At 38.4% G+C, this 27,445-nt stretch overlaps 1 protein-coding gene across 1 annotated transcript in view; it reads right to left on the bottom strand.

Moving 5' to 3' along the window:
- The window catches only part of Tacr3 (tachykinin receptor 3), a 105,575-nt gene that overhangs the window by 53,751 nt on the left and 24,379 nt on the right, over positions 1-27,445 (bottom strand). Inside the window, exons 2-3 of the mRNA NM_021382.6 lie at positions 25,832-26,020; positions 19,615-19,765 (exon numbers count right to left, since the gene is read on the bottom strand). Of these exons, the coding sequence (NP_067357.1) occupies positions 19,615-19,765; positions 25,832-26,020 (340 nt within the window). The remainder of the gene's footprint in view (positions 1-19,614; positions 19,766-25,831; positions 26,021-27,445) is intronic.

Genomic DNA, 27,445 nt, shown 5'->3' with positions numbered 1-27,445 from the left:
CCAAGTGCTGGGATTAAAGGCGTGTGCCACCACCATCTGCCTGTGAGTGGCCTTTTTTATTTCTGTTTAAAAAATAAGTAGACAGTTTTATACCTTCTTACATTTCTGTCACATGATGCGTTTAACCTCACAGTATAAACCTATAAATAGGAGCACGCCTAATATAATGAAACATTGCAGAAAATAATAATTAAAGACAATATAATAGGTTATTTTTTAGTGTGTATCATATAACACCCACTTAAAATCCATACAACTATGTGAGTATATGATTTCTTTTGTAATTTGGATACACTTTTATAAATCACATTAACAAATACTAAAAGTTATATTTGCGTTTTGTATATTACAAAACATATATAAAACAAAAAATCCAATGTTAACACTGACACTTTTCATTAATTTTAAAAGGGTTTTAAGCTTGGACTCAGTACATTATGCTATGTGTTTCTGCCAACATTTGAAGCTGGCACAATGACTGTAAGCTTCTGCTTTATTCTATGACATTCAATAATAACTTAAAGAGAGGCCCTTGGTCTTGCAAACTTTATATGGCCCAGTACAGGGGACTACCAGGGCCAGGAAGCAGGAGTGGGTGGGTTGGGGAGCAGGGCAGGGGGAGGGTATAGGGATAGCATTTGAAATGGAAATGGAGAAAATCTAATATCTAATACTAGAAAATATCTAATATCTAATTAGAAAATATCTAATAAAATTATTAAATTAAAAAAATAAATTAAAAAAAGAATGCTATGCATTTATCCTGTACCCACACATTCCATATTTTTAAACTTTTTAACTACATTAGAAATATATGTATTGTACTAAGAAGATAGCTTGGTGTTTTGTGACTCCTAACAATGGGAGTGGGTGTATGTCTGACTCTTTGCTTCCTCTTGAGACTCTTTTCTTCCTATTGGGATACCTTGTCCAGTCTTTTGCCTTGTCTTAGTGCATCATGTTTTGCCTTGTTTGGCTGTCATTTCTTAGAGATCTGCTCTTTTCTGAAAAGGAAATGAAGGAGGAGTGGATCTTGGGGAGAAAAAGAGGATGGAGGGATGGGAGTGGAAGGAATGAAGGTATTGTATGTGAGAAGAATCTAGTTTCAATAAAAAAGTGGCAGAGAGAGAGAGAGAGAGAGAGAGAGGGAGAGAGAGAGAGCATAGTACTCTGGCACAGGACCCAAGTTTGGCACCCAGGACCTATGCTGGGCAATTCACAACCACCTCTAATTTTCTAATTCATACCCCAGGGCATCTGATGCCATCTTTTGGATCCTGTGTTACTTGCATTCATTTGTATAGACACTACTCTACACTATGCGTGCAGGCACACACACACACACACACACACACACACACACACACACACACACACACACACGTGGAGAGCCGTGCCGCTAGCAATCGCCATTATAAGATGGCGCTGGCCTCTGCTGTGCCTAACTAGTAAATAAGCCTTGTACGCAGGTGCGAGAGTGAACTCACGCCTAGTCACTGCCCATCTCGCGGAGTAGTAATGGGGTGATGGGTGAGCAACGAGTCAGGAGCTGACATGCCACATCAGGGGCTGAAACACCATGGCTGAGGGCCGTATAAGCAACGCCATTTTTCGGGGTCGGGGTCTTCCCTCCTGAAGAAGCAATAAAGCTTGCCGCAGAAGAACCGGTGGTTGCGCCTTTCTTGCTGGTCGAGTGGGACAAGACAGACAGACAGACAGACAGACAGACAGACACACACACACACACACACACACAATTTGAAAAGTAAAATACATCTTCAGAAATGATTCTGTTTGTATATGAGGTTGTTATGTGTGTACTGATTTGTATGACTAGTGACCACAAAGGCCAGAAGAACTCTAGAATACCTAGCATTGGAGTTGTGAATGGTGTTCAGCCACCACCTAGGATCCTCTAGAAGAGCAACAAGAATTATTAACTGTTCAGCCATCTATCCAGCCCCATTAAATACATTTTTCTTCTGATTTTCCAAGAGAGGGTCTCTCTATGTGCCTTGGCTGCCCTAGAACTCACTCTGTAGACCAGGCTGGCCTCAAACTCCCAGAGATCTGCTGGCTTCTGCCTCGTTAGTGCTGGGAAGCTGTTGGATAGTGAGGTCCATTGTCAATGATATTATTCACTCTCCAGATCTTAACAGGGTGGTGGTGGTATACACCTTCAATCCCTGCACATACATGGCAGCTTGCAAACAGACATGATTCTGGAAAAGCTAAGAGTTCTACATCTTGATCCACAGGAAGCCAAAAGGGATTGTGTTCTACACTGGGCAGAGCTTGAGCATATACATGAAACCTCAAAGCCCATATACTCCTGTCCCCAGTGATACACTTCCTACATCAAAGCCACACATCATAATAGTGCCAAGCCATCACACACATGAGTCTATTGGGGACACATGTATTCAAACCACCAAACTAGCTTTGATAGTGCTGGAACTTGCTATGTATCTTATTGGAGGCGTAAAACAAACACCAACATTACCTATGAACCCCGGATGCTAAAGTGATGACAGACCTGTCAAGGCATGCCCACTGGTGCAATAGTGGCACAACAATCATGGGATTAAACAATCACTTTCTGATTGGATTTAAGGCCTGCTCTAATCCTGGCAATATCATCAGCCCAAGAACCTGTGGCTACTCCAAGAGCAGGTCATAGGTCCTAGGGGAAAACATATTGTTTTGTTATATGGACATAATATTGTACTAAGTCCTAGGGACTTATATACCCATAGACTAACACATCTCTCTGTCTTCATTAGAGAAACTTCTGCACTCAGTAGCAGTTAACATAGAGACTCTCAACTGGTCAAAGTACAGAGAATAAGAAAGTTATGCTCAGCTCTAAATTGGGCATCTCTATAAAAAGTCCTACTTTGCATAGCTCAAGGATTCCTGGGGAAGGTGGGAGAGAAGATTATAGGAGCCAGATTTGGTAAGTGAAAACAAGGGAACTAGACACAGTATGGCATGTATGAAAAGACACCGGTTTTGAGAGCATGCAGAAGGCCTGTGCAAGCTCATGCCAGACAACAGTCCCAGCATAGATGGAGGTCAAGGAGAAAAGTTCTACCTCTGTCTGAGGGGCTATTGGCAAAAGTGAGCCAATAGCTGAGAGAATAGCTATACTTTAAGATGTAGCCACTGGTAGGTTGACTGTTCCCTAGGGAAGGCTTCACATACAAGAATGAGTCTACAGTGGAAATTGGGCTTGATTTTAAAACCAAACAAACAGAACATAAAGGTGTTGGGAAGGGGCCTGCATCTGAGAAGAGTTGAGAAAGGGAAGTGAATCTAATCAAATATTTGTGATATTTTCAAAGAACTAATAAAAATGAAAAAAAGGTAGGCAGGAATTTATGGATAAAACGTGTTGATCAAGCTTGAGAAAGAAACTGAGCAAAAGAATAAGTTATAAGAGTAACTATAAGAAACAAGTCAAATATCCATGAATTTCCACCAGGTAAAGCTACTCATGGTGTGCATAGGAACAAGCAAGTCTGAGACTTTTCATTCTGTTCAAGTTTTAAATTTTACAGACACATATTCACAGCAAAAAGACCTGTAAATTTCTGACTGTTTAATCAATTAACTGAAAGTTTTAAAAATTCTACATGTCACTGATTTTGAACCTCATGAATAAATAAAGAAGTCATGTATATTTTTAAAAAGTTCATTACATAAAAGCCTAAGTTATCCAATACCAAATGGTCCTCCCTGAAAACACACATACAGGTAACACTGTACCGAATGAGCAGGAATATATATGTATGTGTACACACACACACACACACACACACACACACACACACACACACACACACACGTATGTAAAAACAATTAATGGAAGCAGCAGTTGTGAATTTGAAACAGAGCAAGGAGAAGTATATGAGAGGATTTGGATGGAGGAAAGAAAAAGGGGAAACAATATAACTGTATTATAATCTAAAACAATAGAAGAAGTAATAAAAAAGCAAAAATTGGAAAAACATAAAAGTAGTTTTGTATATCTGATTGAAAACAAATTATGTCAGAGGAGTCTACCTATAACTCTCCAGAGTAGTTACTCCATTTTTGTTGATCATTTTACAACACATTAAAAAATGAACTTTTGTTTCTAAGGATGGGATGTCTACTCCTTTCTTCTGATTTCTTTTAAAAATTAAAATGCAAGGTACGTAGTTCACATATCAGTCATTATCTGTTGACATTTTGTTTTCTACTATGCCTTAAATCATGTTTATGTTCAGAACTACATAAAGTAGATCAATTTTCTTCCTGACTTCAGCTGATAATTCAACTTGAAAATAATAGATTTGAGATTAGAGTTGAGGATCCAAAAGACTATATTACATTAACAGCCTAAAAGCATACAAATGATAAATCTAACAAAATTATGAAATATTTGTGCTTCTTTAGATGTATGTTGTATGTGTTTATTTGGGTAGGTATATTTTATCGTATCTCTACATGTATGCTTGCATTCATATAACATTTGCATGGTACCAAATTTGCTTATAGCTAAGTGGTCACACACATAAATTAAAACTTGTAAATTAGCTCAAACCCTTCCAATTTATATGACTTAAAATATTTGACAAATATGTAAACTCTGACTTTCTGGAAGAATAAGGATTTTTAAATATCATAGCTCACATCTTTAATTTCAACAGTCAGGAAACAGAAGTAGGCAAATCTTTGTGAGTTCAAGGTCAACCAGAGCTACATAGTGAGGCCCTGTTTCAGAACAGACAGACTGACAAACAAATGAAAGCAAGACATCTTCAGAATTGTTAACATTTGTTTACCTGTTCTGTTAGTTGGTATATATCCCTTTATTAGATGTTTAAATTATTCTGTTGAATGCTTTCCATGTTTCCAGACAGGAGATCACACCATTTGAGAGATAAAAGGTCTCTTCATAGTAGTTAAAAGAATATCCTTAAGTTTTATTGGGTGGGACTCATGTGTAGAGTTCATATGTAAATGATTAGGCAGACATCTCATTATTTTTACTGAGAAACAAGTTTCACCTTGTAAGCTGTTTCCTTTGGTTATCTGTTTAAAGCATCATAGGTCTGTGAAGGTCAGACTCCAGATGCTCTGGGCCTGCTCATTAAAGTATAAAGTCTCTAGGAGAGCCAAGATGCCATTGTCTGTAGCCACAGCTTGCAACGGTTAACTCTTTCTGAGTACAAAGCAGTCCTTCTCAAGGGCAATAGCATCCCTGCTCTGAGGCCAAGGTAGCTCAGCCTAGGCATTTTTCCCAAAATGGCATCTATAAGTAACCTTACCTTCTTAAGTTTTAATGAAGAAACAACATACATTTTGTCCTCTTAATAAATATGACATACTGTTGGCTTATATTGCTGACATATAGCTAAAATTGCCTCTCCCTTGGGACTTCACTGTTAATTATTGCTAACAACTTTAAATTCACATTGAGACAAATGATATATACAAGAAGCTATTAATATTGTAAAATATGTTCTGCTAATTTTTCCCATGGGAAAATGATTATGTCTTAATTGGAAATTTCTTAAAATGTTGCTTCAAAATATAAAATTTAAAATGTATCAAAATAAGGCCTAAATGACAAGTAAATAGAAAAATATAGAAAAGATTCAAAGATATGTAGTAAAGCAATTATCATAAAGTAATATTTTCCTAAAATAAAATGAGAAACAAGGCTTAAGTCAGTAAAATTTGATTATAAAAGATGGTAATGAGACAGTTCTAGAGACTACAATCTTACTTCAGATCTTTAAGGACCTCCATCTTAAACAAGAAAGAAAAGAAAGAAAGAACAAAAGAAAATTCCTTCTAGAGTTGTAGAGTCAAAAACCTGCCTTCTGATCTGGAAGAGAATGCATGTGGGGTTTGCCTTCCATTCTCCTCCTGGTAACTCCAAAGGAAAGAAGAAATTATCTTGAGTAAGTACCCTCAGCTCCCAGGGAATGAGCTGTTAGCTACCAGTAAGGCTGTGTCTATATCAGTGTGTACCCATTAGCTTGGTGGACACTAGAACTAGGAAGGGAGCCAATTTAATTCCTACTCTCTCCTTAAAGCAGATACAATTGATGTGGATGGAGACAGGGCTCCCCATTCCGTTGCTTTAGCACAATGTGGATCTTCTGTGAAGAGTCCTGGCTTACCATAATACCATAATACTTGTAAAAGTAATACCAATGGGTTGGTGAGTAGGGGGAGGGGATAGGGGATAGGAGGTTTTCAGAGTGAAACCAGGTAAGGGTATAACATTTGAAATGTAAATAAAGAAAACATCTAATTAAAAAAAAAGAAACTATCTCAAACAAAACAATAAATAAATAAAATAAAAAAATGATACCACTACTCAATTTTAGAAACACATACTCTATGTTGACTACCAAAAAGGACACACAACAGAGAGGGAACACAGTGTTGAGGGATAGCAAGAGAGGCAAGTTAAATGGTTTGTTGAGCCTCTGACTTGTAAAATTGGCTCAAAAGTCTTACAGCTAAGAGTTTTCCTGTTGCTGAGTGCCCACTTCTCAGATGCTTCCTTCCCTTACAGGGCAGTTATGACATCACACCCAGCTAATGTTCTCAAGCAGCTGAAGGTAGCAGTATCTGATCCAGATATCTGCTCCAGTCCTCCCTAGACAGTAAAACCTTGCTTAACAGTTAATGAGATGTCATCAGAGCTGCTAATGCATCATTTCCAAGAACTCATAAATTTGGCAAATTCAAACTAAATGGATATTCAGAATAAGCCTGTGAAGATGTTAAAATGTATGGTTGTCAGCTAGAATAATTTTATAATTAATGGCCCACATTGGGTTGATTATGCAGTGGTGTCTTCATACTGAGGCAAAAGCTTCTGATCCTCCAGCATTTCAGCTGAAATAAAATCTCAGACTTAAAAACACTTAAATTAATAAAAGGGAAGACATTAACTTTCTGTACTGATCCCAGATATGCCTTCTCAGTAATTTATGCTCATGGTACAACCCAGGGAGAGACAGAGATTGTTTCTCAAACCGAGCCCCAAAGCTTTGAAGCAGCTAACTGGCTCTTTCCAGTGGGAGTGGGGACTCAGGTAGACCCTATTATGTCGGGGGGGGGGCGTACAGAGCTAAACAAAGAATTCTTTTTCTCAATTATGTAGGGTAAGCCTTTTATGTCTTCTCTTTAAGGTCAGCTACTAGCTCTGACTTCTGTATGGCAGCTAAATATATCAAAAAATTTTAAGTTAATAAAAAGAAAACAGAGGTAGAAATTTTGTAGTAGAAGGATGTGTCCCTCTTTTGATTTAAAGATAGGTTCCCTGTCTTGGCAGGGCTATAGCCAATTCCTTTGGGCAGGAGACCACTGTTTACAGTGTGCCTTTTATCTCTGGGGGAATACAATGACATGTAAAAGAAATGATTTGGTTGTGGAAAAATGGGTCTGAGCAATTGCTAAATTTTCTCACAATTCATTCAACTTACTATAAAAAAGTAAATCTGCAGATTCAGATTATATCTATCTATTCAAATGACAATGGGTTTGCTTTTATTTCATAGGCAAGAGGTACAGTTTCCTAGATGTTAGGTATAAAATAAACATTACATTTAACATGAAGAGACCACTTGCACACCCAAGTCTACCTTGATCAAGCAGTATCAAAAGATAACAAAACCTAGTTAAAACTTTATCTATTGCTGTGAATTACATAGACACTGCCCCAAAGAGAACTGAATCTTAGGTCCTTCAAAATGTTATATATATATTTAAAAAAGGCCCCATCAAAGAAGGAGGAAGAGGAGGAGGAGGAGGAGGAGAAGGAGGAGGATGAGAAGGAGGAAGAGGAGGAGGAGGAGGAGAAGGAGGAGAAGAAGAAGAAGAAGAAGAAGAAGAAGAAGAAGAAGAAGAAGAAGAAGAAGAAGAAGAAGAAGAAGAAGAAGAAGAAGAAGAAGAAGAAGAAGAAGAAGGGATCTAAAATATACTCTGATGTAAAAATTAAGTTGATACTAGAACTTAGTCAATTTAAGTCAGAGGATGTTGATTCTACACATTCATGAAAGCCTGAAACTTTCTTCTACAGAGATAAGTTTCTTCCTCATTCCTGCAAATCAAGAGATTAAGAATATTAAAAACCTGGAAGATAGGGTCCTGCCAGGATTCATTGTCTCTATTTGGACAGCATTTATTTAATTTATTAACTATAAACTCTTTCTGAAAGTACAAGATGTTACTCCTTGAATTCCTCATACCAGGGCAAAGGGACAATAATAACTGACAAGACACAAGTGAGTCTCAAAGTCCTCATCCTCTCTATCAGAATCTGTGCTTACTCTAAAATTAGAAAGTAATAAGAAAATTGAAGCAATGATGATTCTTTATGCCCTACTATTCTAATCCACTTCTGGGTTTACAGTTTAATCTTCTAAATATGTAGAATCTTTTATGTTTTAGCCAATACTCAAAATGACATATAACACATTTATATTATAAGAGGTAGCAATATCTTCTATATCTTCTACTCTTTTAGCTCACCTATCTACTTCATTGTGCTTTGGCCCATATTCTCTGGTTTTGTCTATATATGTCATAAAAGTCAACTTACTTATAATTTATGATTTATCTAATATTTTAAATGTGCCTTAAATATTTTACTATATATAATATATAAAACAAACCGATACATGCAAACAATCTTCTTCCTCTATGATAGTAAGCTATCCTGACTGATTCTAACGCCTATCTTGGTTTAGCATCAGGAGAATTCAGTCTCCAGACCAGAAAGACACAGCATCCCTGCCACCACGAGGTAGGGTATCCCTAGCACACAGCATCTCCATTATCCAGGGGTAGGGTATCCCTATCATACAACATCCTTGTCATTCAGAGTCAGTGTATCACTATCATATACTATTCCCATGACCGAGAAGTAGGATATCCCTATCATAGAGCATCCAGAGGTAGGGTATCCCTATCATTCAAAAGAATGATAACTATCCACGACTTGTTTAAAGATGAGGAATAAAATGAGTTGGGGCCAATTGTTAGCCACTACATGAGGCAGACACTTTGAAAGGCAGACCCTTTGTATTAACTCACCAAAGTATACTTTCCTCCATAGCACTTTAATCTCTGCCATCTTAAACTGAGTATGCTTAGGGATAGAACAATCTCTATGTAGACATATGTGTATATATAATCCATGAATAAATCCGCAGGCTTTCAAGGAGAGTATTGCTTTGGGAATAACTTTTGTGTTCTTGATGGTTGCAGGTAATAAATAAATAAATAAATAAATAAATAAATAAATAGATAAATTCCTTTCCTATGTCTTAGCTATGCCTATTTTGAAGTTTCATTGACTAACATGAGAACACATTGTGTTTAGTTACAGTGTATCCTGAAGTACTGAGAATTATGGCAATTGATATATATCACACATGTTAAGATTTATTTGGGAGTGGTGGTGGTAGTGAGATATTGCACAGGTTAAGAGCATTGACTGCTCTTCCAGAGGTCCTGAGTTCAAATCCCAGCAACCACATAGCACACACAACCATCTGTAATGGGGTCTTTCCTGTGTCTGAAGACAGCTACAGTGTACTCATATACATAAAATAATTCTTAAAAAAGAGAGAGATGTTTTTAAAATGCTGAGAACCATCTTAGAAATCTTTTCAAGTCATTGTTACATGGCCAAGACATATACATATCTTCTCTTCATAGTGCGACATTAACAAAAAACTTTCAATAAAGGAATACACACTTTTACTTCTCAAGCATTACTAGAAAGCCTGAAAGAAACATGGAAACTTTCCTTGGCTTTTCAAAATGAATCTTTTCCACTGCATCGACGGAATGGAATACTCAATCAAAGGCTTTAGAGATGTGGTGTTGGCAGTCACTGCACAGCACAGCTGCAAAGGGTTCTCTGATCTCAGTGTGTAGCACGAGGTAAGGAGAGGAAGCTAGCCAGGGTGTGCAGACAGCTATTTGTTTGTAAGCTTCATTGTCTCAACTGAAAACACAGAGTGGTAATGTAATTCAGCCTTGTCAGGAACTTTAGATGTATATGGCTTGGTTTTTGTTTCTTTTCCAATAAAAGAGTGAAGTTTTAAAAGAACCAACTGCATGTTTCATCTTTCTCTGCTGGGTTAAGTTATTTGCATGGTTTCAAAAGATATGAAGTAAATATATTCCAACAGTGTTCACTGAATCAGCACTCTAAACAAAAACATTTTTCAAAGTAGCTGAATGAAAAATATTTGATAAAAATCACTATCACTAATTTCTATTTTAAATTCTTATAGTATTTACTTTTTCTTGTTGTTGGAAAAATACATGACAGAAAATTCAAAAGCTATTTTATAGTTCTTTGCTCCATTTTCCTAGAAAATTTACTCTTAAAATAGTTGGTATATGACTATATGAGTATATATGTAAACACATATGGTTATATATATTTAAAAGTAAGACACACAGGTATTTAACAGCAGATCTATTATGATTAAAAATAATAGAGGATATCACTACAATTTTCAGAGTCCCATGGGCAATCACAAAGGAGAAAACCCACTCAGAATAACATGACTACTATAAAAAGCAATAGTAAGAATAACAATACAAATATTTTAACAAACTTTCCGGCAAAATGAGCAATGTCCTATGAAGGCTTACAAATGTGACATAGCTATCTAAAACCATCTCCCTTAAGACTTTATAAAAGTATTGCTTCAGTTTTTAAATTTAATATCACAGTAGTGTTCTAAAGAGTCCACATTCTTCAAAGGAGAACTTTGACAGGATTATTAACCAATTACTACTTAGGGTAAACGCAGAATAAAAATGTAACCAAGCATTAGCGATTTTGGTAGATGTCTGATATTTATATTTTACATCTGGTTGAATCTATTTTTACTTGAAATGATGAGGTTATCCACATATGTGTATATGCATATACATATACACACATGTGTATTCATACAATTCATGCATATATATCATTCATTCATACAATTCATGCATATATATCAATTGACATACTTGTATCCCATAGGTATGTAATGTACAAAATTTTAAACCAGAATATTTATTGTAATTAGAGATATATTTAGTTATGTTATGAGATCTATAAATTTCTTTGAAACTATAGAATGTACACGGGAAGATTTATTAATGTACTATGTTGCTCATATTTCTTCCATTAAAGACCAGTTTTTCACATGTGAATCAAATGTTTGAACAATAATACATATTGACTTTTAGTTCGGTGTCTTTTTCCTTTGAATTCATCTTTTATTTTTTGAGATTATAATATAATAACACAATTTCCTCCTTCCTGTTCCTCACTCCAAATTCCCATACACCCCTCCTTGCTCTCTTTCAAATTCATGGCCTTTCCCCAATAATGGTTATTGATGTGCATGGATTCATATAATATTGCTAACTGTACATATAAGAATTCCTAAATACATAAATATAACCTGTTCAGCCTATATAATGTAACCTGTATGCATGTTTTCAGGGCCGGCCATTTGGTGTGGGATATCAATTAGTGTGCTCTTCCCTGGGAAAACTATTTCTCTTCCCGGGGCTGAGGCCTCTTGGGCACTCTTCTCTCCACTGAGCATGTCTATTGCCACTGTCCTCGATCAGCTTATGTTTAGGCAACCATGTTTGGGAGACTTTATGGATGTAGCTTTTGACGTAGTATGCCCCTTAGTTCTTGCTAAATTCTATAGGGCTCATAAAGTATAGACACCAATTTTCAGATAGAACACTATAATGTTAGTGATGTGTCGCTTTGTATGAGGGGGTGTTTTCTCATTTTCCAAGGCTAATATGTCTTTTACCCAGGGTTGATTACAGCCAGTGCTCTTACTCCCAAAGTTCATATACTTAGGTAATATACTAGTAGAATGTGAGAGGGGGTGGTCAATCCCAATTTATCTAAAAGTTTTATATCACTTGAAGTGCTGGACATATTAAGTCCTATAAATGTAAAAATACTATGTGTTCACTATTCTTCAAAGGATTTAATAGAGTGTAAATCTAAAGATTATGGGAGAAGAGATGGAAAGAAAGTGAATTGGGGTTCAAGATCTAGCTTCGACTGGAAACCAGGCTGTCTGCACTTAGCCCATTGCCCCACCAGTGGTGTCATCCTTCGGCTAGTAGTCCTGGGTTCTATAAGAAAGCAAGCTGAGAGCACTGGGGTACCTTGCCAGCGGAGTCACCTGACACCCGCAAGGGCCCACACAGGATTCCCCACGGGATCCTAAGACCTCTGGTGAGTGGAACACAGCATCTGCCCCAATCCAATCGCGCGGAACCTGAGACTGCAGTAAATAGGGAAGCAGACTACCCGGGCCTGACCTGGGGCACAAGTTCCTTCCGCCCCACTCGAGCACCGAGGTACCTTGCCAGCGGAGTCACCTGACACCCACAAGGGCCCACACAGGATTCCCCACGGGATCCTAAGACCTCTGGTGAGTGGAACACAACTTCTGCCAGGAGGCAGGTTCGAACACCAGATATCTGGGTACCTTCCCTGCAAGAAAAGAGCTTGCCTGCAGAGAATACTCTGCCCACTGAAATTAAGGAGAGAGCTAGCCTCCCAGGTCTGTTTATAGAGGCTAACAGAGTCACCTGAAGAACAAGCTCTTGCCAGAGACAACTATAACAGCTAGCTTCAGAGATTACCAGATGTCGAAAGGCAAACGTAAGAATCCTACTAGCAGAAATCAAGACCATTCACCATCATCAGAACGCAGCACTCCTACCCCACCTAGTCCTGGGCACCCCAACACAACCGAAAATCTAGACCCAGATTTAAAAACATTTCTCATGATGATGATAGAGGACATCAAGAAGGACTTTCATAAGTCACTTAAAGAATTACAGGAGAGCACTGCTAAAGAGTTACAGGCCCTTAAAGAAAAGCAGGAAAACACAACCAAACAGGTAGAAGTCCTTAAAGAAAAACAGGAAAACAAATCCAAACAGGTGATAGAAATGAACAAAACCATACTAGAACTAAAAAGGGAAGTAGACACAATAAAGAAAACCCAAAGCGAGGCAACGCTGGAGATAGAAACCCTAGGAAAGAGATCTGGAACCATAGATGCGAGCATCAGCAACAGAATACAAGAAATGGAAGAGAGAATCTCAGGTGCAGAAGATTCCATAGAGAACATGGACACAACAGTCAAAGAAAATACAAAATGCAAAAGGATCCTAACTCAAAACATCCAGGAAATCCAGGACAAAATGAGAAGACCAAACCTACGGATAATAGGAGTTGATGAGAATGAAGATTTTCAACTTAAAGGGCCAGCTAATATCTTCAACAAAATAATAGAAGAAAACTTCCCAAATATAAAGAAAGAGATGCCCATGATCATACAAGAAGCCTACAGAACTCCAAATAGACTGGACCAGAAAAGAAATTCCTCCTGACACATAATAATCAGAACAACACCTGCACTAAATAAAGATAGAATATTAAAAGCAGTAAGGGAGAAAGGTCAAGTAACATATAAAGGAAGGCCTATCAGAATTACACCAGACTTTTCACCAGAGACTATGAAAGCCAGAAGAGCCTGGACAGATGTTATACAGACACTAAGAGAACACAAATTCCAGCCCAGGCTACTATACCCGGCCAAACTCTAAATTACCGTAGATGGAGAAACCAAAGTATTCCACGACAAAACCAAATTCACACAATATCTTTCCACAAATCCAGCCTTTCAAAGGATAATAACAGAAGAGAAGCAATACAAGGACAGAAATCACGCCCTAGAACAAGCAAGAAAGTAATCCCTCAACAAACCAAAAAGAAGACAGCCACAAGAACAGAATGCCAACTTTAACAACAAAAATAAAAGGAAGCAACAATTACTTTTCCTTAATATCTCTTAATATCAATGGACTCAATTCCCCAATAAAAAGACATAGACTAACAGACTGGCTACACAAACAGGACCCAACATTCTGCTGCTTACAGGAAACCCATCTCAGGGAAAAAGACAGACACTACCTCAGAGTGAAAGGCTGGAAAACAATTTTCCAAGCAAATTATCTGAAGAAACAAGCTGGAGTAGCCATTCTAATATCAGATAAAATCGACTTCCAACCCAAAGTTATCAAAAAAGACAAGGAGGGGCACTTCATTCTCATCAAAGGTAAAATCCTCCAAGAGGAACTCTCAATTCTGAATATCTACACACCAAATGCAAGGGCAGCCACATTCATTAAAGACACTTTAATAAAGCTCAAAGCACACATTGCACCTCACACAATAATAGTGGGAGACTTCAACACAGCACTTTCATCAATGGACAGATCGTGGAAACAGAAAGTAAACAGGGACACAGTGAAACTAACAGAAGTTATGAAACAAATGGACCTGACAGATATCTACAGAACATTTTATCCTAAAACAAAAGGATATACCTTCTTCTCAGCACCTCACGGGACCTTCTCCAAAATTGACCATATAATTGGTCACAAAACAGGACTCAACAGATACAAAAATATTGAAATTGTCCCATGTATCCTATCAGACCACCATGGCCTAAGACTGATCTTCAATAACAATCATAAATAATGAAAAGCCAACATTCACTTAGAAACTGAACAACACTCTTCTCAATGATACCTTGGTCAAGGAAGGAATAAAGAAAGAAATTAAAGACTTTTTAGAGTTTAATGAAAATGAAGCCACAATGTACCCAAACCTATGGGACACAATGAAAGCATTTCTAAGAGGGAAACTCATAGCTCGGAGTGCCTCCAAGAAGAAACGGGACAGAGCACATACTAGCAGCTTGACAACACATCTAAAAGCTCTAGAAAAAAAAGGAAGCAAATTCACCCAAGAGTAGTAGACAGCAGGAAATAATCAAACTCAGGGGTGAAATCAACCAAGTGGAAACAAGAAGAACTATTCAAAGAATTAACCAAATGAGGAGTTGGTTCTTTGAGAAAATCAACAAGATAGATAAATCCTTAGCTAGACTCACTAGAGGGCACAGGGACAAAATCCTAATTAACAAAATCAGAAATGAAAAGGGAGACATAACAACAGATCCTGAAGAAATCCAAAACACCATCAGATCCTTCTACAAAAGGCTATACTCAACAAAACTGGAAAACCTGGACGAAATGGACAAATTTCTGGACAGATACCAGGTACCAAAGTTAAACCAGGATCAAGTTGACCATCTAAACAGTCCCATATCCCCTAAAGAAATAGAAGCAGTTATTAATAGTCTCCCAGCCAAAAAAAGCCCAGGACCAGATGGGTTTAGTGCAGAGTTCTATCAGACCTTCAAAGAAGATCTAATTCCAGTTTTGCACAAACTATTTCACAAAATAGAAGTAGAAGGTACTCTACCCAACTCATTTTATGAAGCCACTATTACTCTGATACCTAAACCACAGAAAGACCCAACAAAGATAGAGAACTTCAGACCAATTTCTCTTATGAATATCGATTCAAAAATCCTCAATAAAATTCTTGCTAACCGAATCCAAGAACACATTAAAGCAATCATCCATCCTGACCGAGTAGGTTTTATTCCAGGGATGCAGGGATCGTTTAATATACGAAAATCCATCAATGTAATTCATTATATAAACAAACTCAAAGACAAAAACCACATGATCATCTCGTTAGATGCAGAAAAAGCATTTGACAAGATCCAACACCCATTCATGATAAAAGTTTTGAAAAGATCAGGAATTCAAGGCCCATACCTAAACACGATAAAAGCAATATACAGCAAACCAGTAGCCAACATCAAAGTAAATGGAGAGAAGCTGGAAGCAATCCCACTAAAATCAGGGACTAGACAAGGCTGTCCACTTTCTCCCTACCTTTTCAACATAGTACTTGAAATATTAGCCAGAGCAATTCAACAACAAAAGGAGATCAAGGGGATACAAATTGGAAAAGAGGAAGTCAAAATATCACTTTTTGCAGATGATATGATAGTATATATAAGTGACCCTAAAAATTCCATCAGAGAACTCCTAAACCTGATAAACAGCTTCGGTGAAGTAGCTGGATATAAAATAAACTCAAACAAGTCAATGGCCTTTCTCTACACAAAGAATAAACAGGCTGAGAAAGAAATTAGGGAAACAACACCCTTCTCAATAGTCACAAATAATATAAAATATCTCGGCATGACTCTAACTAAGGAAGTGAAAGATCTGTATGGTAAAAACTTCAAGTCTCTGAAGAAAGAAATTAAAGAATATCTCAGAAGATGGAAAGATCTCCCATGCTCATGGATTGGCAGGATCAACATTGTAAAAATGGCTATCTTGCCAAAAGCAATCTACAGATTCAATGCAATCCCTATCAAAATTCCAACTCAATTCTTCAACGAATTAGAAGGAGCAATTTGCAAATTCATCTGGAATAACAAAAAACCTAGGATAGCAAAAACTCTTCTCAAGGATAAAAGAACCTCTGGTGGAATCACCATGCCTGACCTAAAGCTTTACTACAGAGCAATTGTGATAAAAACTGCATGGTACTGGTATAGAGACACACAAGTAGACCAATGGAATAGAATTGAAGACCCAGAAATGAACCCACACACCTATGGTCACTTGACCTTCGACAAGGGAGCTAAAACCATCCAGTGGAAGAAAGACAGCATTTTCAACAATTGGTGCTGTCACAACTGGTTGTTATCATGTAGAAGAATGTGAATCGATCCATACTTATATCCTTGTACTAAGGTCAAGTCTAAGTGGTTCAAGGAACTTCACATAAAACCAGAGACACTGAAACTTATAGAGGAGAAAGTGGCGAATAGCCTTGAAGATATGGGTACAGGGGAAAAAATTCCTGAACAGAACAGCAATGGCTTGTGCTGTAAGATCGAGAATTGACAAATGGGACCTCATGAAACTCCAAAGTTTCTGCAAGGCAAAAGACACTGTCAATAAGACAAAAAGACCACCAACAGATTGGGAAAGGATCTTTACCTATCCTAAATCAGATAGGGGACTAATATCCAATATATATAAAGAACTCAAGAAGGTGGACTTCAGTAAATCAAATAACCCCATTAAAAAATGGGGCTCAGAACTGAACAAAGAATTTTCACCTGAGGAATACCGAATGGCAGAGAAGCACCTGAAAAAAATGTTCAACATCCTTAATCATCAGGGAAATGCAAACCAAAACAACCCTAAGATTCCACCTCACCCCAGTCAGAATGGCTAAGATCAAAAATTCAGGTGACAGCAGATGCTGGCGTGGATGTGGAGAAAGAGGAACACTCCTTCATTGTTGGTGGGATTGCAGGCTTGTACAACCACTCTGGAAATCAATCTGGCGGTTCCTCAGAAAATTGGACATAGTACTACCGGTGGATCCAGCAATACCTCTCCTGGGCATATATCCAGAAGATGCCCCAACTGGTAAGAAGGACTCATGCTCCACTATGTTCATAGCAGCCTTATTTATAATAGCCAGAAGCTGGAAAGAACCCAGATGCCCCTCAACAGAGGAATGCCTACAGAAAATGTGGTACATTTACACAATGGAGTACTACCTCAGCTTTTAAAAAGAATGAATTTATGAAATTCCTAGCCAAATGGATGGACCTGGAGGGCATCATCCTGAGTGAGGTAACACATTCACAAAGGAACTCACACAATATGTACTCACTGATAAGTGGATATTAGCCCAAAACCTAGGATTCCCAAGATATAAGATACAATTTCGTAAACACATGAAACTCAAGAAAAATGAAGACTGAAGTGTGGATACTATGCCCCTCCTTAGAATTGGGAACAAAACACCCATGGAAGGAGTTACAGAGACAAAGTTTGGAGCTGAGAATAAAGGATGGACCATGTAGAGACTGCCATATCCAGGGATCCACCCCATAATCAGCATCCAAACGCTGACACCATTGCATACACTAGCAAGATTTTATCGAAAGTACCTAGATGTAGCTGTTTCTTGTGAGACTATGCCGGGGCCTAGCAAACACAGAAGTGGATGCTCACATTCAACTAATGGATGGATCACAGGGCTCCCAATGGAGGAGCTAGAGAAAGTACCCAAGGAGCTAAAGGGATCTGCAACCCTATAGGTGGAACAACATTATGAACTAACCAGTACCCCGGAGCTCTTGACTCTAGCTGCATATGTATCAAAAGATGGCCTAGTCGGCCATCAGTGGAAAAAGAGGCCCACTGGACATGCAATCTTTATATGCCCCAGTACAGGGGAACGCCAGGGCCAAAAAGGGGGAGTGGGTGGGTAGGGGAGTGGGGGTGGGTGGGTATGGGGGACTTTTGGTATAGCATTGGAAATGTAAATGAGCTAAATACCTAATAAAAATGGAAAAAAAGATAATGGGGCATATTTTAAAGATATTAAGTATTTTAAAGATATTAATGGTCCCAAGGTAAGATTGAGCGAACATATGAGCAAGAAATATGAAAAATTAATATGATCAAGTTGTATTATATGCAGATAAGATAAGAAAATGCCACAATAAAAGAGATTGCTTGTACAACAACAACAACAACAACAACAACAAGAAAAAAAAAGAAAGAAAGAAAGCAAGCTGAACAAGCCAGGGGAAGCAAGCCAGTAATAAACATCCTTCCATGGCCTCTGTATCAGTTCCTGCTTCCTGACCTGCTTGAGTTCCAGTCCTGACTTCCTTTGGTGATGAATAGTGAAATGGAAGTATAAGCTGAATAAAACCTTTCCTCCCCAACTTGCTTCTTGGTCATGATGTTTTTGTAGGAATAGAAACCCTGATTAAGACAACTACTTACTGAATTTCTCATCTTTTAAACATATGTATATGCTTGCTGATGAATTTAAGGAACAAAAGAGAAAGGGGGAAAATAGAAGAGAAGGAGAAGGCAAAGGAAAAAGGGGGAGTCAGATGGGGAAATGAGAGTGAGAGGAGTAGGGGAAGAGCAGAAAGAAAAGGACAAAGAGAGAAGGGGAAGGTCAGAGAAGGGAGGAGAGAGAGAAAGAGGAGAAAGGGAGAGATGGGAAAGGGTGGAAAGGGAGGAGAGAGAAAGGGGGATAGAAGAGGGAGAAGAGAAGAGTGAGGGAGAGTACACAAGGTGGATGAAATAATCCCAACATTCTAACTTTCAGGCAGCCATGTTACTCAGGATAAAAGCAGCTTTGAGCAGATTTTAGAGTACAGCAGAGATGCTCTGATAAAGCACTGTAAAACACAGCCACACATGCAGAAATACAATCAGCTAGATTCCATTTAAGAGACACTTTAAGAACTTCAGGTAAAGTAATTGAGAATGGGCCACAACAGGGACTGACAAAACAGCTAATCCTTAAGGATGTAACTGTTCTGCAGTCAGACATTCGCAGACCTTCCAAGGGCTGAGGTTTGCCAGGGAGAACAAAGAGGTTATGCAAGGGAAAAGTCCTGTCAAACAAAGGAGGATTCAGATTATGAGATATGAGAACATATTTCTAACATCAGTCAGTGCCTTCCTCCTTGGAAGTGGCCCAGTCTGCACCAACTTGTGAGTTATAGGGGTCAGTTATTTGGGACAGTTATACTGGTCAGTTAAATGGGACCATACCTTTCGTTTAGCCTTAAGCTGCTCATGGTACTTGTCACAGGTGTCTCCTGGGATCTCTCCTCCCCAGAGAGTAATTCCAACGATGGTGTAGGTGACACCCATGATGAGCAATGGGAAACAGTACACCAGGATGATAACAATGATGTGGTACCTGCAGAGAAATACACACACACGCTAAAGAATCTTATAGGATGAAATATACAGGACTTGGAATTTGTTGAACTTTCAATCACAATACAAATACCAGCCCTTATTTTCACCTTATGTCTAGGTCTTCATTTCACACACCTATCAAATCTCTTGTAAACATTGTAACCTAGAGTCATGTGTCAAACTTTTTAGTTGCTCCTTTTCCAACTGTATTTTATGAATAAAAATTTATAAATAAAGTCTTCTCTTAATTTCTACATATTCCCTTCAGATAGAATCAAGGCTGAATATCCCTGCTGCTTGGCTCTTTGTTTAATAATTGTTGAGCTAAACTATTCAATGGGATCCCGAAAGGTCATGTTATGTGATAGAATAAGCCTGTCATGATGTGTATTTTATTTTACAACAGACTATATTACTTATTCCTGTGACATCAGAAATTCATAAAATATTTTTTCTTCCACATAAGAAGAATTTGGCACTTTGGGCCATGATATAAATTTCTTTTGATTTTTCAAAAAAGAAATCCAGTAAACCATTAGCACGTGTGTCTCTGTGATCACGGTATAAACCTTGCCTTATTCCTGGTGGATTGCATACAACAAAGCATCATCAGGCATGGCAAACACACAGTTGTGTAAATTGCCAAATTTACACTCCACCCTTTACCACCAAAATGGTAACCTTGCCCTTGGGAGAAATGGGGGCAGAACATATAATATCCTGGCCCATATACAATTTTACAGAGTTTATGTGGTTTCTACCACCTTTTAGAGGCCTTAAATTAATGAGTTTATACCCAAAGTTTATCTTCTAAGACAAATCCTAAACCTCCTTGTCTACCTTCTTCCTGGTAGCTAAGTACTGATTTACAATGAATGATGATGTGACTCAGGATGCAATCATACCACAGCTAAGATTATTTATAATAACAGGTAGGCAAAGCACAATTTAATAACCCTGCCTGCCTTCCCTTTAGAAAGAGCTTCCTGTTTGTGTGAGAGAACCCAGAAGGAAAACTCCTTAAAAGAAGGCATGTCTGAATGAATGGTCAACTAGAAAGCTGTGGAGAGAGAGAGAGGAATGTTGCGGGTCTAGAGGCTCCTTTTCTTATCTTGGTTCTAGCCCTCCAGAACAGCTATTCCTGGCCAACCTCTGTGTCTGAACATCATTTTACTGATAGGTAAAAATGGGCTGGAATCTACAAACTTAGCAGACCACTGGCTTCCACTAGTCTAAAAGCTAAAACTGTCATCAGATGGTATCTTGGGCTTATAAAAGCAACTGTTATTCACCTACTGTAATTGTTGTCTTCAAGACTTATTGCCTATGTCTGCTAACCCATGCTTAGTCCTGGAAGCTTCTGACCACCACACAATCTTATCTAGGCCTAGAATGTTTACAGCCTTTGAGACTTATTTCTGAATAAACTCACCCTTTCTTGTTTCTGAACTCTAGTTGGCTGGTTCAACTTAGCTGTTCTGATTCAAACTCTTCTTCAAGCTGACTAATTCAAACTGACTTCTCTCTCAGCATGACTGAATTGCTCTGTTTGGCCTCATACTAACTTTGGCAATATGTTCTAATGTTCTGGCTCCTCATTCTCTGTTTTGTTTTGTTTTCCTTTGCATCTAGATTGCTTTATAGGAGGACCAACAATATGAACTAACTAGTATACCCAGAGCTCTCTGGGACTAAACCACCAATCAAAGAAAACACATGGCTAGCTGCATATGTAGCAGAGGATGACCTAGTCGGCCATCAATGGGAGGAGAGGCCCTTGGTCTTATGAAGGTTTTATGCCCCAGTATAGGTGAATGACAAGGCCAGGAAGCAGGAGTGGGTGGGTTGGGGAGCAGGGGGTTGGGGGACAGGGGATTTTTGGAGAGGAAAGTAGGAAAGGGGATAATATTTGAAATGTAAATGAAGAAAATATCTAATTAAAAAAGAGAAAAAAACTTTGTGTTTGGAAATGGCTATATATGTGTGTGCGTGTGTGTGTGCATATATATATATATATGTATACATATATATACATATATATACACACATATATATACTTGAAAGTTTGGAAAAGAACTGAATACTTAGAAATAAAACAATATTTGATCAATTATTTTAGAAAACTAGCTATACCTAGTAATAATATGCTGCATACTTCACAAACTGTGATTCAACTGAAATATAATATTTGTAAGAATTTATCTCAATTCAATACTATACTAAATAAATAACATAATTTTGATAATAACTGATTAATACTTTACTTATAGTAAGCTTATTAGTATTTAAGCATGTGGATAATGTTGAGGTTTTAGAGGGAAGAACACAAATAATTTTATACTCTTTGAAAAATCATGATAATGTTTAAATGATTTGTGTATATCATCATAAATAAAAATAATTATACTAAAAAAAAAAAAAGGTGTGCTCTTAGGGTGTGTCTGTATTTGAGCCAATGGATTAAAGGTGAATGCTAGGGCTGAGCCACACCACAACTAGAAACATGCTTTTTCAGCAAACAACACAATCTCAGGGTTTACAGTATCATCAAATATTCTGTAACATGAGCCTGTAAAAAAGTTTCCTCTGTTCCTGCTTCTCTTGTGTACCCACCAACGTATTGTAGATTTGCCTTAATTAATGACTTTCTTCACTCTGAAAAGCCAGAAAACTACATGAAACTATTTTCACATTGGAACATGGAATTCAGACTAACCTAAATTTGTGTTCATGTGTTACAGTCACTTAAAAATGGCTCCTGAATAAGTTATCTTTTATTTCTTTAAAAAAAAAATTCTGGACTCTTGGGGGAACAGAGTTAGATAAAATAACTGCTTAAAATGTGATTGTAGGTTAGGCATGGTTGCACAAATCTAGCCCTTGGGAGAGAGGCAGGAATATCTCTTGAAGTTGAAAGTCAGCCAGAGCTACATAAAGAAACCCTGTCTCAAAAAAAAAAATGTGTAGTTATTGGCAACATTTGTTATTTTTAAATGTCATTAAAAACAGGAAAAGAAACAATTTTATTGAAATGTACAGGAACAGAAAACAAATCAATTACACAATTATGTTGCCTTTCTCTTATACTTTTCTTAGATCTAAAATTCAAAATTTCATTTTTTTTCAAATGGCATACCCAGTTCCATTTTAATTTAGTGTCCAGGTTTCTTCATGCTGAAATGAACAAATACATACAAAAAAAAAAAAAAGCAAAACAAAATTCAAACACCTGCCAGGACCTCTTCCACTCCTGCCAGGCTTCCTAAAAGAGCAATCAACACATTGGGCTTCAGTTCCCACTCTGGAGCACCTCTGTCAATAGCACCCTGCTGTCTCTGGCACATCACCTCCAGCTTTTATCACTCCTGTTAGGAAATGCAGGTTCTTCTCCAACAGAAGTCATCCTGTCTCCAATTAAAAACCGCTTGTAGCTTTACAAACCAGCAAATCACATCGAAGTGTATTTTACATTTCTTTTCCCAAGTAATATATGACCATGCCTCCTGTACTGGCTAGTTTTGTTACAATGTGACACAGGCTGGAGTTATCACAGAGAAAGGAGCTTCAGTTGGGGAAATGCCTCCATAAGATCCATCTGTGGGGCATTTTCTCAATTAGTGGTCAAGGGGGATAGGCCCCTTGTGGGTGGGACCATCTCAGGGCTGGTAGTCTTGGGTTCTATAAGAAAGCAAGTTGAGCAAGCCAGGGGAGGCAAGCCAGTAAAGAACATCCCTCCATGGCCTCTGCATTAGTTCCTGCTTCCTGACCTGCTTGAGTTCCAGTCTTGATTTCCTTGGTGATGAACAGCAGTATGGAAGTGTAAGCTGAATAAACCCTTTCCTCCCCAACTTGCTTCTTGGTAATGATGTTTTGTCCAGGAATAGAAACCCTGGCTAAGACAATTTGGTACCAGCATAGTGGGGTATTCATGTGACAACCCGACCATGTTTTGGGGAGGGCTGTGGAAGGACTTTGGACCTTTGGGCCAGAAGATCCCATTCACTGTTAAGAGCTCTGTGAGATGTTGTGTAGGAGCTTGGAAGATAATGTTGAGAACAGTGCAGAAAATAGAGGCCTGGCTTGTGAAATTTCAGAGGGAAAATTAAAGACTCTTTTCAGGGTCATTGTTACTTTGATTGTGAAGATTCTGTGATTCCAGTTAGCTGGGGCTGAAGAATCAGCTGTGATTAACAAGATACCAGAACTACTAAAGCAAAAACTTTGCATTACTGGGACTATTGTTGCTGGTTATCTGGAGCTAAGAAAGTAGGTGTGATTAAGAAGAGACCAGCTTCCAAATGCTGACACCATTGCATACACTAGCAAGATTTTATCGAAAGGACCCAGATGTAGCTGTCTCTTGTGAGACTATGCTGTGGCCTAACAAACACAGAAGTGGATGCTCACAGTCAGCTATTGGATGGATCACAGGGCCCCCAATGGAGGAGCTAGAGAAAGTAGCCAAGGAGCTAAAGAGATCTGCAACCCTATCGGTGGAACAACATTATGAACTAACCAGTACCCCGGAGCTCTTGACTCTAGCTGCATATGTATCAAAAGATGGCCTAGTCGGCCATCACTGGAAAGAGAGGCCCATTGGACATGCAAACTGTATATGCCCCAGTACAGGGGAACGCCAGGGCCAAAAAAAAAATGGGAATGGGTGGGTAGGGAAGTAGGGGGGAGGGTATGGGGGACTTTTGGGATAGCATTGGAAATGTAATTGAGGAAAATATGCAATAAAAATATTAAAAAAAAAAAGAAAAAAAAAAGAAGAGACCAGCATCATTGAGGTGAAATCTTCTGGGAAGTGTTTTCTGAGAGCAAAGAGGCTGTGTTTCAGAGATAGCCAAGGTTTTACTTCATGCTTCAGAAGGACTTGGTAATGTGTAAGAGTCACCCAGGTGGTACTGGTTTTGGAGGCATGAAGGGGTCACAAAGAGCAGCTGAGGCTCAGCACTGTGAGAGGCCATGGAAGGCCATTGGTGAAGGTGCAGCCTCAGTTGCAATTGATGGCCCTGGACTGAAGAGTTCATGCAAAGGAGTTGAGGCTTGGCACCATGAAGAGAGCCTATGAGAGGCTATTGGTGAAGCCTAGTTACAGTGGAAGACAGCAGTGTTTTGGAGATGCCAGTACCATGAGATGACCACCAAGAACAGCAGCAGGAGTGGAGTACAGGCAGCTGGAGCCTAGAAGACAACGTGTGTGCTACAAAGGGCATGGCTGAAGAAGTGACCCAAGCCCTTGGAGGAGCCCAGAAGATCGTGAGTTGGATTCCAGACATTGGACAGTTGGAGTTTAATTTTTGCTTTTGATTGTGACTGTGCCCTAATATTTTTCCTTCTTGAAGGAAGAAAATATTTTAGTGGATCTCACAATTAAGAGACTTTTAATTGTAAAAAAGAATTTGGATTTTAAAAAATATTGGATATTTTGAAAGAATCGAACTTTTAATATGTAAAGTATGTGGGACTTTTAAAGTTATTTAAGATCTTGGGGATGAATAAGAATGTAAGGGTTGAGGCTTACTAGTGCTGTGTTTGTGTGTCAAGTTGACAAGGGGTCAATTGTATTGGCTAGTTTTGTGTCAACTTGACCCAGGCTGGAGTTATCACAGAGAAAGGAGCTTCAGTTGGGGAAGTGCCTCCATAAGATCCATCTGTGGGGTATTTTCTCAATTAGTGATCAAGGGGGAAAGGCCCCTTGTGGGTGGGACCATTTCTGGGATGGTAGTCTTGGGTTATATAAGAAAGCAAGCTGAATAAGCCAGGGGAGGCAAGCCAGTAAGTCACATCCCTTCATGGCTTCTGCATCAGCTCCTGCTTCCTGACCTGCTTGAGTTTCAGTCCTGACTTCCTTGGTGATGAACAGCAGTATGGAAGTGTAAGCTGAATAAAACCTTTCCTCCCCAACTTGCTTTTGTCCAGGAATAGAAACCCTGGCTAAGCCACCCCCCTACCCAGGGGAATGTCTTTGTCTTACACAAATAATTTTTCTCCCAATCTTCATTTCCCTAAGAGTTTTATAGATCAAGCTAAAAATCATCACAGAGAATTTACTTACGTGAAATGTTGCTTGGGACCTTCTGGCCACTGCACATAGCAAAGGGTACGGCCTGGCATGACTTTTATTTTGGAATAAAGACATTGAGGGAAGGCAAGTAGAAATGCCAAAATCCAAATACTTCCGATGACAATCTTAGTGGCTGTGGCAGATAGTCTGGGTTTCAAAGGATCGATAATGGCCATATACCTATGTGAAATAGACAAGAGCATTTTGTCATTTCCTTCATTATTGGAATTTAAAATTGAACCTCAAGGTGCTTTAATAGACATTTTTCATTGCTTAAGTTGATAAGGATTTTGCATCTAGAAGTAGCAAGATAGGTAATGATGTCACTGTCTCAGGAATCGGCAGATTTGGGGCCAAATCCTATTCTGAGACATGCTTAACCATTTGAAACTCAGCTTCATTATTTTTAAAATAGAAATAAGAACATCCACGCCTTAGGGGGTGCAGTGAGAATCAATGAAAACAATGTAAGTGGAAGTATTGATTACTTGGTGCTGTGCCAAGCGCACTATCTGAATTCATAAATGTCTGCTGGATGGAACTGAAAAGGTATCTACTGAATGCCTGAAAATACAAGCCTGATACCTCAACAGCTTCTCTCTCTGTCTCTCTCTGTCTCTCTGTCTTTCTCTGTCTCTCCTTTCTTTTTCTTTTGGCAGTGTAGAGTCAAGCTTGCTGCTGCTAGCCATGAAAGTGCTTTGCCACTCAGCTACATTCCCAGCCACCAACTGTCATTTCTTTTCTGTCTCTGCTGGCTTAACTTTTGAATAGAAAATTAAGATAAGATAACACGGGTAATATAGATTATTGGCAAACTAGAGAACCCCATGTGAAGGTTGTGGCCACACCCTCAGTTAAACCTGCAAAATAAAAGAAAATCCTCATTCAACTGGGACTAAAACTTCAGCCTGAATGGAGGTTTGGCCTTCATGATATCCAAAAAGCTGAGTTTTTATTGCAGCCTTGGAAATTTATGGTGTTTATTACATAATTGTCCACAGCCACATAGTTCGGGAATGCTCATTTGCAGCCCAAAGAGCATACTTACACATGGCTACTGCAGCCCACTCTTTGGATTTTCAAAAGAAGTCATTTTATTCCTACAGGCCATATAGTAAATGAGCATCTCAGAAAAACAATTTCAGCTTTAAATTGGGTAAAATATGGCTAACTGCCAGATTTTAGCTTATGAGTAGAGAAAAAATATTATTTATAAAATCAATTTAATTCATGTTTCTGCCAATGCAAATACATAGTGTTTCATTTTTACTGTGGTCCATTTTGCACTTTGCAAATATGGTTTTTATTTGTGTTCGTCAGATATTATGCTTGCGGTTTAGGAAGAATGTTGTTACTATTACAGAAAATATTACAGTATTGGCTTATGCACGCATACAACCCTAGACGCACTCCAAGATGTCCCCTGCCAATATATACTAACCATTGCAACATTGAGAATAAGGAGATTAACATTAGTCATTATTTACCTAAAGGAAAATTATTAATTCAGGCTATTTGATATATAATAAATATATAAGTCTTAGATACAAACATTCTACTTATCTGTGATTGTTCTACTTTGCTGCAAGACTGCATAGATAAGGA

Source organism: Mus musculus, chromosome 3 (assembly GCF_000001635.26).
Source record: "Mus musculus strain C57BL/6J chromosome 3, GRCm38.p6 C57BL/6J".
NCBI lineage: Eukaryota > Metazoa > Chordata > Mammalia > Rodentia > Muridae > Mus > Mus musculus.
The sequence above is the reverse complement of the archived record's forward strand: the minus strand, read 5'-3'. Positions and strand labels throughout refer to the sequence as shown.